Here is a 13,717-nt window from a genome sequence, read left to right as displayed (position 1 = left end):
AAATCACACCTTACTTGTGGAAAGCCTTGACCCGCTCAACCTCGTCGTAGCTGCCCATGAAGATACCGGCTCGGTCGTGGATGTGCTCGGGTACCACCTCGAGCATTCGCTTCATGTTGCTGTCGACAGCCTGGCCACCAGCTATAGTCAAGTTAGCATACAGAACCATACAAATTCAATTGACACTAACCATTCTCAAACACAAGAGCCATGGGCGCGCACTCGTACAGGATACGGAGCTTGCCCTTGGGGCTCTTCTTGTCGGCGGGGTAAGCAAAGATACCTCCGTAAAGCAGGGTTCGGTAAGCGTCGGCAACCATGGAACCAATGTAACGCGAGCTGTAGGGCTTGCCGTTCTCCTGGGCCAGCTTGAGCGAGTTGAAGTAGCCAATCGTCTTGTCCTCCCAGTACAAGGAGTTACCCTCGTTGACAGAGTAGATGGCACGCGACTTGGGGAGGCGCATGTCGGGGTGCGACAGAATGAACTCGCCGATACCGTTGTCAAGGGTGAAACCGTTGACGGTGCCGCCGCGCATGGTGATGACGAGCTGGGCCGAGGCACCGTACATGGTGAAACCGGCAGCCAGCAGCTCAGTTCCGGGCTTCAGGATATCCTCCTTGCAGCCCTTGGAACCGGGAGGAAGCTTGTGAATACCAAAGATGGTGCCGACAGAGACACCAGCGTCCAGGTTGGAAGAACCGTCAATGGGGTCGCAGGCGACGGCATAGTGAGCGTCCTTGGCGTCGCGGAAGTAGATGATCTCGTCCTCCTCCTCAGAGACGAGCAGCGAACACTTGCCCGAGGAGCGCATGGCCTCAATGAAGAGGTCATTGGAGATGACGTCGAGCTTCTTCTGGTCGTCGCCGGTGATGTTGGAGGAACCAGCCAGACCAGTTAGGTTGACGAGGGTGGCGCGTCGGATGTAGTAGGCGATGGACTTGAAAGAGAACTGGAGAGCGTGGCAAAGCAGGCTGAACAGGCGGTTGTCAGTTTGGTATCATGAAAGCCGAGGTAAGCAGCATCATACGTAAAGTCACCAGTAGCCTCAGGGTGCTTGGCCTGCTCCTCAGTGAGGAAGCGAGTGAGGGTCACAATGTTGGTGTTGACCTTCTCGGACTCGTGCATCTTGTTACCGTTGGAAGCCATTGTGTCTGATTTCGGGGGTGTAGGATGTGGAATGAAGGAGAGGGGAAGCTGGAGTAAAGAAGAGACAAGAGCTTAAGCCGAGCACACAAGGTTTAAGCCGTCAAGCAACAGCAGAGACAATGGCTTATGAGGGTCGTCTGAGGGTATCGCGAAGCGGAAAAGGGAGATGAAAGAAGAAGATCAGGAGAAGATCAAGCGGAGGGAGGAGGTAGAAGAAGCAAGTCGGACGAGGGAAGTCCGGAACCGAAGACCGAGCAAGAGAATGAGCAAACAACCGCGTCCGTCCGCGACTTCACGACGGGATGACGATGATACGCCGGCCATCGACGGGCGCTCTACCCTGACAACGGCGAGCGGCGACGAGGTCTCGTGGGGAATTGCACCAACCGCAGGGCAGCAAACAGAGCTCTCGCGGCTCCATGGGGGCGTCGTATCGGGTTCACAGCCCTGCGTGACCCGGACAAAGTGTTGCGGGCTACGGCTGCGGGTGGCACCCAGCGAGTTTCAGCGTTCTCAGCGAGGCCTCGGCGAATGTCAGCGAGGTCCAAGTCCCGAGACGCGGGTCGATTGGGGTACGATTGGGTCATTGCCGGCCGAGGGGAAGCGGCGCAAGAGGATTTCCCGGGGCACTCCAACCTCCAGCCTCCAATGCCCCTCCATCAGAGAGTATTCGAGACGTAAAGGCACGCTACGGGAGCCGCTCCAGGTTGGCGTCGGTCCCGGTTTCTCCCCACATCTTGAGTAATTGGCATACCTGCCTCCTCTGCGCGTCGGTGGAGAGGAGGGGCATTCGGCTGCTTGCTCAGGTCTCGGTCTCTAAGGGTGATCATGGCATTGAGTCTTGACCAGTGACTGAGGACTTTTGATCAAGTCACCGCCACAGCATCCGGCCAATTCCCGCCATCATGATTTCTGCTCCCCTCCCGGTGGGGGTGGCACGCTCAGATTTCGAGATTGAGCGGGGTGAAGATCCCGAGGTGCAGGAAGTGGAGATCAAAGGTAGGTTTGGGGGTAGATGCCTGGCCATTGAGCACTTGCTGCCTGAGGCTTTAACCTAGCTCCTTATATCACGTGCAACCCCCGCAGTAGCCTTCCCTTCTTCTTCCTTCGCTCCTCATCCCAATTGGGAAATCCTTCACGGGGCACCGGCACCGGGTTAAAGGTTATCCGGACGGCCGGGGTTCTTGCGACAGTCAGAATGCAAGGAACGGACAGAGTCCGAAGAGCACGAGCAAGGCGCCAAAAGCGCACCAGGCCCCATCCTGTGCTCTCCTCTCACTGGATCGATGCTACTTCTCAAACAGGAACCAGACCGAGCCTCGGGCACTTGCCGTAGCGATCAATCTCTTTTCCCCAGACCGAAACGACCTGTTATGGATTTTTTTTGCGGGGACGGAAAATGGAAACCAAGATGACGATAGGAGCTTTGTCGTCTGCCCCCTTTTTCTGCTACCAAAGCTGAACCTGGGCTTAGCTGGATTAAGTACCTATTCTGGCACCACAGCACAGATGGGAGCCGTTGGAGAGAGCCGAGTCAAGCTTGTGCTTGTGTTGCTCGCTCCTGCCCCTCAAGCCTCACGGGGGCGGACCTCGGCATGTGAACCCGTTTTCCGGGCTCGGTCAAGTCTCCGATTTTGCTCCGCGCACGTCTTATTGAATCCATTCCCATTTCCCCAGCTTTTTTTTAATACCATCGACTTGGAACTGTCATCATCTCCATTCTCCATCGGCCAATCCATCTCCATCTCGCCCCGTTTCATCGCTAATTGTTAGCTCCTCACTGGTGAAGAGCGAATCCCGTACTTACTCCGGCTTTGGTCATCGCCGAATATTAATTGCTGCTGCTGCTGTATAACCTCCGAGCTTTCGCCATCTCGCATCACCATCAACTCTTGATACGACACGTGCTGCTGTAACTCTCATCGATCCTCCATCACCGCAACCATGGTCGCCGACGCCCTCATCTACCACCCGACGGTCGCGCACTACCTGCGCTACATGGCCACAACCCTCGGTCGCGACAAGCTCATGCGCGTCCTGCAGTACTTTGCCCGCTTCTACGCCTGGTACCTCCTCCGCACCAACGGCACCCCGGACAAGATCGCCCCCTGGAACACCCTCAAGAAGCAGTTCGGCCTCATGCGCAAGGTCTTCCGCGCTGGCAAGTTTGTTGAGCACTTCAAGGCCGCTGCCACCGCAAGCGACGCCAAGTCCATGGACCCCGTCCTGCGCTACACCTCGGTCGGTCGCCAGCTGGGCTATGCCGGTTACCTGACTTGCGATGCCGCCACTATTCCTGACGCTGTCGGCTTCCGCAAGTGGGATCACGCCAAGCGCTTCCAGAAGGAGGCCTACCGATTCTGGGCAATCGGTATCATGTTCAGCATCGTTGGTCAGCTGTATACTCTGCGCCAGCTGAGCGTGCGAGCATCCAAGGTGGATCTGAAGGAGGGCGAGGGTGTTGTCGAGAGCAAGACCATCTCCATGTAAGTTGACATCCACTCCCTTGCGCTCGCCTATCTGGTCATGCGCGCTTGTTACCTCATCATCATGATACATGTACTGACACATGCCAGTGAGCGCGCCGCCGCCAAGAAGCAGCTCTTCTGCGACCTTTGCGATATCTGCGTTCCCGTCTCCGGTCTCGGCTGGGTCGGCTTCCTGGACGACGGCATCGTCGGTCTGACCGGTACCCTTAGCAGTCTTATCGGTGTTTACGGCCAGTGGAAGAAGACGGCGGCTTAATTTACCGTCCATATCCGTCCTTAATCAACCTCCATATTGGCTATCGCCATATACACCCACATACCCGCACCCGCCATCCCCTTATCAGCCACTACCAATTCGCGAATCACGCCATCGCCATCCTATTGTGGGAGTTCAGAGTTTCTTTCTTTAATTGTATACTATGGGAAGGGCACCACGGGAGCAACTGATGGCGCCAAGCTCGAGCATCCTTTCTACTTTGTGCGATAGATCCAGGTCCTTTTTGGAAACATAAAATCAAACTTGTTTGGTCTTGTTCATTTACTTTGAATCAGCCGAGGTCCGCCTCCTCCTTGGGCGAGGGCGTGAATTCTATGTCCGGCTACTGCTTCCTTTGACTCACGATGAGCTTGTCCCTTGCCGCCAAATCCGGAACGGCATTGCGCCTTGAATCCGGGCTATCCGTACATGAGGTTGACGCACTCTGTGCTACTTTCTTTCTGGGCGACTTTCTAGCCGCGCGAGTCAAAACTCGCTCTCTTTGATCCTTGCGGGCACCCTTCATTGCATGCCCTATCCAAAGGTCGGTAGCCAAGCCATGATGAAGACCCCGAGTAGGTATATCCGTAATGTTAGTCCCGTCTTAAATAGCAAATCGATTCCAAGCGGCAATAACATCAATGAGGCAGACGAGGTATAGAAAGAGTATCACTCAACCTAGGGTGTAAGTGCAGCTAGCATTGTCATTACATTCTTTCTCTCCGTTTCAAGCATCAGACACCAAAAATGGATAGCAAGCCGGTACTCATGAGCAGCTTGTATACCAACTTTTACCGCTGCAGGATACAGTTGTTTTCCTCGGATGATAACGAAGACTAGGCTTCTCTACCCACATCGGTCACAACATCAAGTTTGCTCATTACCAAAGTACCAAAAACCAAGTCGTATGCTCACTCTATGTTCATCTCGGTAACAAACGGTTTGGGGACGGGTATTAATAGTCTCACCAGCACCCTCTACTTGACCCCCACCACAAAGCACCTGTTTCTTTGCTATTTCCCACGGCTCTGCACAAGAACGCATCCAATGCTCCCAAAACGCCAATTCTATTTAGACCAAAGCCCCCCACGTTGTAAGCACTATATCCCGCCCTATATCCCGCCCCAAGAGAAGGTATCCAAATTAGAGACCCCAGTCTTCAACGAACACCGTGGGGGGATGCTCCTCAAAACGAGACTCTATTCCAAAGCTTAGAAATACAGTGATCAAGATATTCTGGCTCTGTAATAACTTCGATGACCAGTCTCCAGTCGGACCTGAAATGGCTCAGTTTTGTAATAGTAAAGACACTCATGAAAAGATCAGTAAACAATGCCGACTGCCTCCTTTCAAAGAGTCATGATGAAGCAGGGGTGGGTGATTTTTTTTCATGTGGAGCATCAGCGGGGCCGCGGGGTACCTTCATCGGACGGATAGATCCTGCTTTGCTTATCAACATGCAGCATCAACTGATTGATATGGATCGAAAGAAATTCACAAACAAGAGGTTCTTGCTCCATTCTTTCCAAGTGATGAACCTTGGCCTGCCACTTTGTGAATACTAATTAGGTAAAGGCAAGTCAAGGATGTGCCGCGACTGGTTCGAGCGATTTCGGCGCCTCCCTCCCCACCAAGGCACTAAAGTAAATACCGTAGGTAGTACATGAAGCCGATGCAGGGGATAAAACCCACCACAAGATGGAGTCACAGCGCACTTTCGCTCTCGACATCACCACAACGTCCACCCTAACCTCTTCGCCACAAAGTCAATTGCGCTGAGAAGCATCCGAAATCATGCTCTCTGCCACCTCCGTGGCCATGCGCGCCGGCGCCCGCCGAGTCGTTCGCTCGTCTGCTCCCCTCCTCAACAGCGCTCGAAACCTCTCGTCTTCGAGGAGCCTGGTGGCTTCGCCCGCTCGTGATCGTGTCACCTCCGCCCGAGGAGTCTTCCAAGCCGTGGCGAGCAAGCAGCTACGGGGCTACGCCACCACGACAAACCCCAACCCGCCTCTGGGCAAGAAGAATGCCTCCAACGACGTCCCTTCTCGTATCGGTCTTATTGGCGCCCGAGGATACACTGGTCAAGCCCTGATCGATCTGCTCAACAACCATCCTTACATGGACCTTCGACATGTGTCTTCGCGAGAGCTCAATGGCAAGGAGCTTGAGGGATATACCAAGCGCAAGATCATCTACGAGAACCTATCCCCCGAGGATGTCGCCCGGCTGGACAAGGACGTCGACTGCTGGATCATGGCTCTTCCCAACTCTGTGTGCAAGCCCTACGTGGAAGCCCTCGGCGATAGCAAGAGCGTCATTGTCGATCTCTCGGCCGATTACCGCTTTGACGATACCTGGGCCTATGGCCAGCCTGAGCTCACAAAGCGGTCCAACATTACTCAGTCTACCAGAATCTCAAATCCTGGCTGTTTTGCTACCGGCTCTCAGCTTGCCATTGCCCCTCTACTCGAGCACATTGAAGGCCAGCCTGTCGTCTTTGGTGTGTCGGGCTACTCTGGCGCAGGAACCAAGCCATCTCCCAAGAACGACGTCAACCTCCTCAAAGACAACCTCATCCCTTACAGCCTGACGGGCCACATTCACGAAGGCGAGATCAGCCGTCATCTTGGCACCCCCGTTGCCTTTATCCCGCACGTCGTCTCTTGGTTCCAGGGCATCCATCTCACCGTCAACATCCCCCTCAACAAGACCATGACTTCACGCGACATCCGACAGCTCTACCAGGACCGCTACGCCGGTGAGAAGCTCATCAAGGTTGTGGGCGAGGCGCCTCTTGTGAAGGATATCTCCAAGAAGCATGGAGTTGAGATTGGAGGCTTCGCCGTTGACAAGACCGGCAAGCGCGTGATTGTGTAAGTCATGGATCATCTGGCTGAAGAGACCAAATCATGCTAACTATGCAAAGTTGCGCCACGATAGATAACCTGAACAAGGGAGCTAGCACTCAGTGCTTGCGTAAGTTACCTTTCTCCCAAGAACGATAATCATAGGGTTACTGACAAGCTTCACCAGAAAACATGAACCTTGCGCTTGGCTACGCCGAGTATGAGGGCATTCCCATCATGTAAAGGCGTCCGTCAATTAGATTAGATGGTTTGTTCTCGACGACGAGGAGTTGGTTCGGATATGCTTCAAAAGACGTTGGATTGGGGTCTATGTATAGACGCGCCTTGTAGAGGAACACATGTTACACAAAACCTTCTCGATACCAATATAGAGGCACACGACAACGTTGAATCAATTCTGGACTTACTAAAGAAACATTGGATACTGGATTGAAATAAAAGGTCCCAACCTAACATAGAAAGATCCCCCCAAAGAGAATAACACAAACTGAACCAAACGCACATCCTCAAAGTCCTATAGTAAGCCACCCTGGTGCCTGCCTAGTCATACACTTTGATCCTACCGAGTCAATCACCAAAAATCTCAAGTCGTGTGCGAGCGATTGCATTGCAGCATTTTCCCAGTTTTCGTCCACTCTCGTCATGTCCTTCATCAAGCCTGTCCCCCTGTCCCCTGCGCCGTCCAGTGTTCCTCCTCATTCCTTTTTGTTTGGCCGTCATGAAGAGTGACTCGTTGGTCGTCCGTCAATTATCGCTGCGCCTGCCTGCCTGCCTATCGCCGGTTGTATCAAACTTGCCCTTCCCTACCTATTCGCAGTCCGGACTGCGTGGCGCAGACTTGGCGCTTTTGGTCAGGGTTGAATCTAGTACCGCCGGTCAAGGACAGTCCCGCCAACGAAGCGGCTCAAGCGGTTGTAGGAGATGGATTTACCAGTAGCGTCCACCACGATCGTAATCACGGGGATATCCCTCCCTGGGGTATCCACCCTCTCGCGGAGGGAAGTCTCGAGGAGGCCGGTCGTACGGCGGTCGACCATTGGCATAAGGGTCCGGGGGAGGAGGGTAGTCGCGTCGGTACGGGTCATCGTAGCGACCGCGAGGAGGGGGAGGAGGATAGTCCTCCATTGGTCGGCGAGGTGGTGATCGATAGCGGGCTCGGTCATCATAGTAGTCTCGTCGTGGGCTTCGGTCTCGGTAGCCGTATCCATCGCGGCGAGGACTATAGCCGCGAGGAGGACCACGGCGGTCGTAGTCATCCACGGGAGGTGGGTACGGGCGTCGTCCCGGAGAGCGGGATCGACCGCGGTCGCGGGCGGGAACGTCAGGCTGAGTCTGGGCCGAGTCAGTATATGCTTCAGCAGGCGGGCGGGGGATACTCTACGTCAGCCACACATTGGACGCGCTGTCCCTTGAATTCGCGACCGTCGAGCTTCTCTACAGCGGTCCTCAGGTCCGCAGCAGTCTCGAATTCGACGAATCTACCTCGTGTCAGCCATAGTCACGAAACAAAAACTATCAATCAACTCACCCTCGGCCGTTCGAGTCGCGTCCAGTCTCAGAGTAGACCACGTCCAAGCTGGACTGACGCGCAAAGTCTTTGAGATCCTATTTCCAGAATCCACGTAAGTCGTTGTCCAGGAGCAGGAAAAACGCCGGAAGTCCATGTAATCCACAAAACGCGAATGCAGTCCGTCAAGTCAAGTACCAGGAAGCAAAACGGGCGGAGGGGGTCCGTGGTTGTCGTCCCCTAAACCTAGTCCCGGCGCAGTCCCGATGGGTCGAAGCCAGAAAAGCCAGAGCTCCGCGCAAGGCACAAGGGGAAGAAGGTCCATGGAATCCAGCAGCGACAAGGAACGGGGAGTGTGAACAGACCTGCCAACTGGTATCGTTCGGGAGTCCCGTGATCTGCATTCGATGAGGGGTACGGCGAGGCCGCGGAGCGGCGCGCTCGTGGTTGCCGAAGCCACCCTCTCGGTGCCGGGGGCCATGAGCAAACTGGACAGTGAGTCGTTCTCCCATAAAGTTCGATCCGTCTTGGAGGGTGGTGTGTTAGCCAGAGGGCGCAGATGGAGACGAGGGCTGGAGTGGTGACGTACGAAAGGCTGTAGGATGACGGTCAGCAGTCAGCGCAGAGACGGAAGAGGGGTCGACTAACCCGGGACGACATCTTGAGCGTCCATGGGATCCTTGTACTCGATGAAACCGAAGCCGTTCATCAGCTTGACCTCGGTGATTTCTCCGGTTCCATGAGTCGCAAAGTGAGCCTCAACATCGGACTTGGTAGCTGTTCGGCAGCGTGTCAGTGGCATGGCTAGGAGCGTCAGGGCGATGAGTCTGGACCATTTCGAGGGAGGTTTCCCAAGTAAAGCCGGGTGGAGGACACCTCCGTCGTCATGTTGCCGGTGGGAGGAGGGTCGGGTCGAATCAAGTCAAGGGCAAGCAATCAATCCAGGGAGAGCAAACTGTTTGTTATTCGAGCCAAATGCGGGGTTTCCAGATATCCGGGGCCAGTCGCGCGATGGACCAAGAAAGGGCTGGCGAGGGATCTCTGCCAGTAATGATGGCGATGGGATGGCGACGCTGATGGCGATGATGAGATTGGATGGTGGAGAGGAGAAGAGGGCAGCGCGGGCGCGTGCTATCTCTTGCGACTCGACTGAAGGGCTGGTGACCGGGCGGGGAACAGTGGCAAAAAGCCAGATCGGGAAATAGCCCCGGTAACCAACATCTCGGGCTCCAGCGTCGAGGCGCCCTGGTTGTTAGTGGGCAGCCCAGCTCCAGCTACTGTAGGCTAGACTAGCGTCACATGTGCGAACACCCTCGCTTGCATTGAGGTCATCATACCGACAGGGCAGGGCGGGAGAAACCCCACAAACCTCCAGGGCTCTCTTAGACCTAGGTAACATCAAATCGTCCGAGTATCGCGAGAATCGTGTCATTAATATTATTTCAGGCCATCTGTCAATGGACTGGACCTGATAAACGGAGCTCTCTCTACCTTCCTTCGTAGGCAGCCATCCAGGGCCTTGGAGTCGTATTTTGAACCGCCAAATCATGTCGTCAATCACCACAGCCTGGTCCAGCCCAACTCAATCCCCTGTCAATGACGCCCAACGCCTTCGCCGTGTGTCTCGTATCATGTCCATGGATGCCTTGTAGGTGAGAGGCCCTTGTTATGCTTCAGAGCTCTTCAAAGATGACTGAAACAATTTCATCAATCATTGTAAATACCAGGTGTGCGCTGTGTTCGTTAGCTAGCCTCGAAACAGAAGTGATGTGCAAACCTACTTTAACCTCGAGTTGTTCAATGTCGCAAAAATGCGCCGACTTGCCGCTTGCGCATTGACTCTTCCTACAACGCTTCCGGCAAGATCTGGTACGAGCGTGGCCAGCATCAGACTCGCTTCCGTGCGTGTCTTTTTCTTCTCAATCGACGTGCGCGGCTTGCGGTCTCGCTGCAGCTGACCCCCAGGCCAGAGACTGTCTTGTACCAGGCCAATGTAGCGCAGCAGAGAGTCTTCTTGCACGAGCATCTTGACATTGTCTCGCACCTTTCTCTCAATCGTGCCGCCTAGGAGTTGTTGAAGAACGACTACTACAGCTCTACCGCGGAGCCAATTGTTCCCCTTGTTGAGCTCAAAGACTTCGAGGAAAATGTCGCAGATTGGTTTGATGAACGGCTCGAGCTCTTTATTCTCAAAGGCGTTCAGCTCGGCCTCGGCCTCGGCAGCCGGGAACGTATCTTCGTTGACGTTGAGCGGCACAGTATTGAGCTGGTTCGTAGCTGCAGCAATCAGATTCTGGCCAGCAACTGAGATCTGATCCAAGACAGGGATATTCCCCAGAATGTCATCCATCCCGTCCGCCACTGAGTCGTATAGACGCGTCATCATATCCTTCTTATCCTCGCGGTCTAGGATGTCCTGGCCTTGCGCAATTACGCTCTGCGAGAGGAAAGCCCGGAGATCTCGACTCCGGCAGACCTCGGGTAGCAGAAGCAGCTCTCGCATGTACTTCTCCAGGGCAGCCCGCCGTTTTCGTAGGAACTCGCTCTGAAACTTCATCACCATGCGCCGCCGCGGAAAGTCGAGATCTCGCACCGACGGATATCGGGACCGTAGCTTTTGGTGAAGTTCGTGGAACTCGCTGTATCGCCGCGAAATCACCCATGATGCTGCGGGCATCTGCTCTCCAGCATTTCTCTGAACCTCGATGACGTACAGAGCAAATTCTCTGCCGTCCTCCTCCTTGCCCACTTGGATGGACTTGATCTTGATCGTTGAGCGGCCGTAGAGACTGTTGTCACTCTCCTGAACAACATATTGCTGCCGCTGAAGCTCTTTTCGTCGAATCTCCCTCTGGAGACTAGCCTTGGACTTTCTCAGAATGCGCAGCTCAGCAGTGTTGTTGGTCAACTCTGCTTTTCGCGTCAGCGATTCCACAACCGCCTCCTGAGCCACTAAACGATCAATGTCGTTGGAAAGTGCCGTGATAGCTTCTGCCAATCCAAGATCTCCCGGGGCTGCTTCATGGACTTCATCCTCATCATCAGGCGGTGGGCCATCATCAGCATCCCCGTCGTCAGGAACCTTGTCTTCATCACCAAATAGGTCATCGTCCACAAAAACGCCAATTCTTGAAGCAGCACTAACAAGGCCAAGAGATGATAGACTTGGCTTCTCGCCCTCCTTGTTCGAGACAGTGGGTTTAACCCCGATATCCATGGAGCCACGGTGGGAGTCGTTATCATTTCCCGAGAAAAGGCTCGAGGCATTGTCATCAATACTGCCTCCGAGAATACTTCCACCACCGCCAAAAAGAGACGCACGGAGGTCCTCGGCAGTCTGAGGCCGGTTATCTTCCATGATATTGGTGAGAGCCTGCTCCACGGCCTGAACAACTTGCGTGTCCGGTAATTGCTGACTGCTCGTGTCTTGATCCAGGCTTTGTACAGAATCCACCAATCCATCGTTTTCAATGTCATCGTCGTCAAATAAGGGGTTGGTAGAACTCTCATCAAGAGAGCGTCTAGCTTTCGTCAGAGGATCTGACCCATTGCCGTTAGTGGTCAGCGCTCTCAGGTCTGACGCAGAGCCTGTACGCTTCCCTGAACCGGATAGCGGAGGGGCGAGGCGTGACACCGGCCTCGGTTTGGCTGGTAAGGTCTTGCTGGATCGAGTATTCGTAGATGACTGGGGGTCTGGCTGATGGACTGGCCGAACTGAATTGGCACTGGCTGCTTCTTGGGCTGCAATACATTTGTAGAATAGGTCGGATTTCTTGAAACTCTGGAAGAAGCGGGACTGCATCTCTTCGAGAACGGCACTCTGTGCCCTTAGAATGGCCCGACGGGCTTTGTAATATTGAGCCGGTGTGGCTGACTTTCCTGCTTTGATAAACTCTCTCACCTCTTTTTTCGAAGAGTCCGGGACCTTCAACTCGGCCTTTGACAGATATGCCTGTTCAATCTGCTGAAGATCTTGACGGTCCGAGTCTGTCCACATGGGCAGTGTCGACGGCAACTGCTCATCGTCTTGGCCATCATCCTCCAGAGGGTTCCTGAAGCCGTCCACCACCAGCCAGAATTGCACCAGAGGCATGAGATGCTGGCGGTCCATATATTCCATGAAGTAAGAAAGCCCTGCAGAGTCTCGCAAGAGCTCAACCAGGGATGCGTTTTCCAATCTCGAATGTGAAGAAGTAGTCGGTACTGGAGCAGGTGCAGGGGCATGACGGTCTCCGCCAGCTGCTAGATGGTTGACTCTCTGGTCAAGAAGTCGCTTCCCCATCTCCAATCGTCGAAGGTAAACTGGGTCTTGATTTTCCTGGAGGGAATCCCGCTTGAGCTGGCTGGCGACTTCGCTGCGGAAACGACGGGCATCTGATAGGTTATTGACCTTGCGGATGGCGCGAATGAACTTTTCGAACTTGCGCTCACTATCTCCTGGGGCGACTCGAGGCATAGAAGCTAGCTTGCTGGACTTTGGAGTAGGGGAGGCGTGCTGGTCCAAGGCTGCTCGAAGCTTGCGCACCGTCGATCTATCCTGAAGCATTGAACGACCAAGGTTCTCCATGAGTTGGTTCCAGGTGTCTGGTTCGGACAGCAGTTGGACCACTGGGAATAGGACAGCACAGCTGACAATCTCGCGGATAATGATAGAAACGGCTCGACTGGAAAGCATGGTCTCGGGGAGGATCTGAGGCACAACCTTTGAGACGAGGGTCCGAAGGTAGTCCTGCTGAACCATCTTGGTGTCGGGGAACGACAACGACGCAGCGGGGTGTAAGCGGCCATCTCGGAATTTGGATGCAATAGCCAAGTCGAGTTCTTCGGATTCGGTGACAGATCGGTTGAGCTTCTTCCCACGCACTGATTTCTCCGCCTCGTAAAAGTCTCGAAAGTGGGCGGTGAGGATGGGGACGAGGCGGCTGGTGACGATCTCGGCCAGGTCCTTGTCACGAAGGGAATCGCATAGACTCAGCAGCGCCTGGCGTATAGCTTTGTCGACTTGGTTCGAGAAGGTAGGATTGCGGCTAATGTTGGAATACCAGCTGCTCACAAAGTCGCGGCCTATCATGCCAAGTAGGACATCGACAGCCTCGGAGACGCGGGGTGACTCGGGAGCTATGGGGGTCGGGGTATAGGATTGTCGCTGGCGCAGCGCCTGCACCTCGGATCGCCATGCTTTGGGTCCCAGAAAGGCGGCGGCGTGCGGTCGTGAAATGCGGTCGCTGGGTCGTCTCGAGACGAGGACAAGAGCAGCCAAGAGGACGACGAGGGTGACGAAGGAGCCAGCTACAAAGGCTTGGCCCGCCCAGCGGAGGACGGGGAGCCAGCTCGCGACGACGCCCCAGGCTATGAAGGCTGCGAGTCCTGCGAGGGCAGCATCTCTGCGCTTGAGGGCCATCGCCAGGATGTTGACCTCAAACAAGACATTCTTGTCTGGAGATGGAGTGT

At 54.7% G+C, this 13,717-nt stretch overlaps 5 protein-coding genes across 5 annotated transcripts; 2 read left to right on the top strand and 3 right to left on the bottom strand.

The window, feature by feature from the left end:
- Window positions 1-10: 10 nt before the first annotated feature.
- Window positions 11-1,147, bottom strand: NCS57_00297800 (Fructose-bisphosphatase; the record flags this gene model as incomplete). Its single annotated transcript, XM_053052995.1, has 3 exons — window positions 11-141; window positions 191-972; window positions 1,029-1,147. The coding sequence occupies 3 exons, from the start codon at window positions 1,145-1,147 to the stop codon at window positions 11-13; spliced, it is 1,032 nt and encodes a 343-aa protein (XP_052918241.1).
- Window positions 1,148-3,091: 1,944 nt separating this feature from the next.
- NCS57_00297700 (uncharacterized protein) lies at window positions 3,092-3,892 on the top strand (the record flags this gene model as incomplete). The annotated part of the gene is made up of 2 exons (XM_053052994.1): window positions 3,092-3,633; window positions 3,724-3,892. The coding sequence occupies 2 exons, from the start codon at window positions 3,092-3,094 to the stop codon at window positions 3,890-3,892; spliced, it is 711 nt and encodes a 236-aa protein (XP_052918240.1).
- A 1,794-nt stretch (window positions 3,893-5,686) lies between these two features.
- Window positions 5,687-6,981, top strand: NCS57_00297600 (Semialdhyde-dh domain-containing protein; the record flags this gene model as incomplete). Its single annotated transcript, XM_053052993.1, has 3 exons — window positions 5,687-6,765; window positions 6,819-6,868; window positions 6,926-6,981. 3 exons carry the CDS (start codon window positions 5,687-5,689, stop codon window positions 6,979-6,981), a joined length of 1,185 nt encoding a protein of 394 aa, XP_052918239.1.
- A 585-nt stretch (window positions 6,982-7,566) lies between these two features.
- Window positions 7,567-9,154, bottom strand: NCS57_00297500 (uncharacterized protein; the record flags this gene model as incomplete). Its single annotated transcript, XM_053052992.1, has 8 exons — window positions 7,567-7,622; window positions 7,691-8,091; window positions 8,136-8,237; window positions 8,288-8,364; window positions 8,632-8,792; window positions 8,856-8,861; window positions 8,915-9,043; window positions 9,100-9,154. 8 exons carry the CDS (start codon window positions 9,152-9,154, stop codon window positions 7,567-7,569), a joined length of 987 nt encoding a protein of 328 aa, XP_052918238.1.
- Window positions 9,155-9,939: 785 nt separating this feature from the next.
- Window positions 9,940-13,703, bottom strand: NCS57_00297400 (TRNA (guanine-N(7)-)-methyltransferase; the record flags this gene model as incomplete). The annotated part of the gene is made up of 2 exons (XM_053052991.1): window positions 10,048-13,703; window positions 9,940-10,000 (listed from the first exon to the last, which is right to left on the bottom strand). The coding sequence occupies exons 1-2, from the start codon at window positions 13,665-13,667 to the stop codon at window positions 9,940-9,942; spliced, it is 3,681 nt and encodes a 1,226-aa protein (XP_052918237.1). The 5' UTR covers window positions 13,668-13,703.
- Between the last annotated feature and the right edge of the window lie 14 nt (window positions 13,704-13,717).

The sequence above is a fragment of the Fusarium keratoplasticum genome, chromosome 2 (genome assembly GCF_025433545.1).
Source record: "Fusarium keratoplasticum isolate Fu6.1 chromosome 2, whole genome shotgun sequence".
Classification (NCBI taxonomy): Eukaryota; Fungi; Ascomycota; class Sordariomycetes; order Hypocreales; family Nectriaceae; genus Fusarium; species Fusarium keratoplasticum.
The sequence above is the reverse complement of the archived record's forward strand: the minus strand, read 5'-3'. Positions and strand labels throughout refer to the sequence as shown.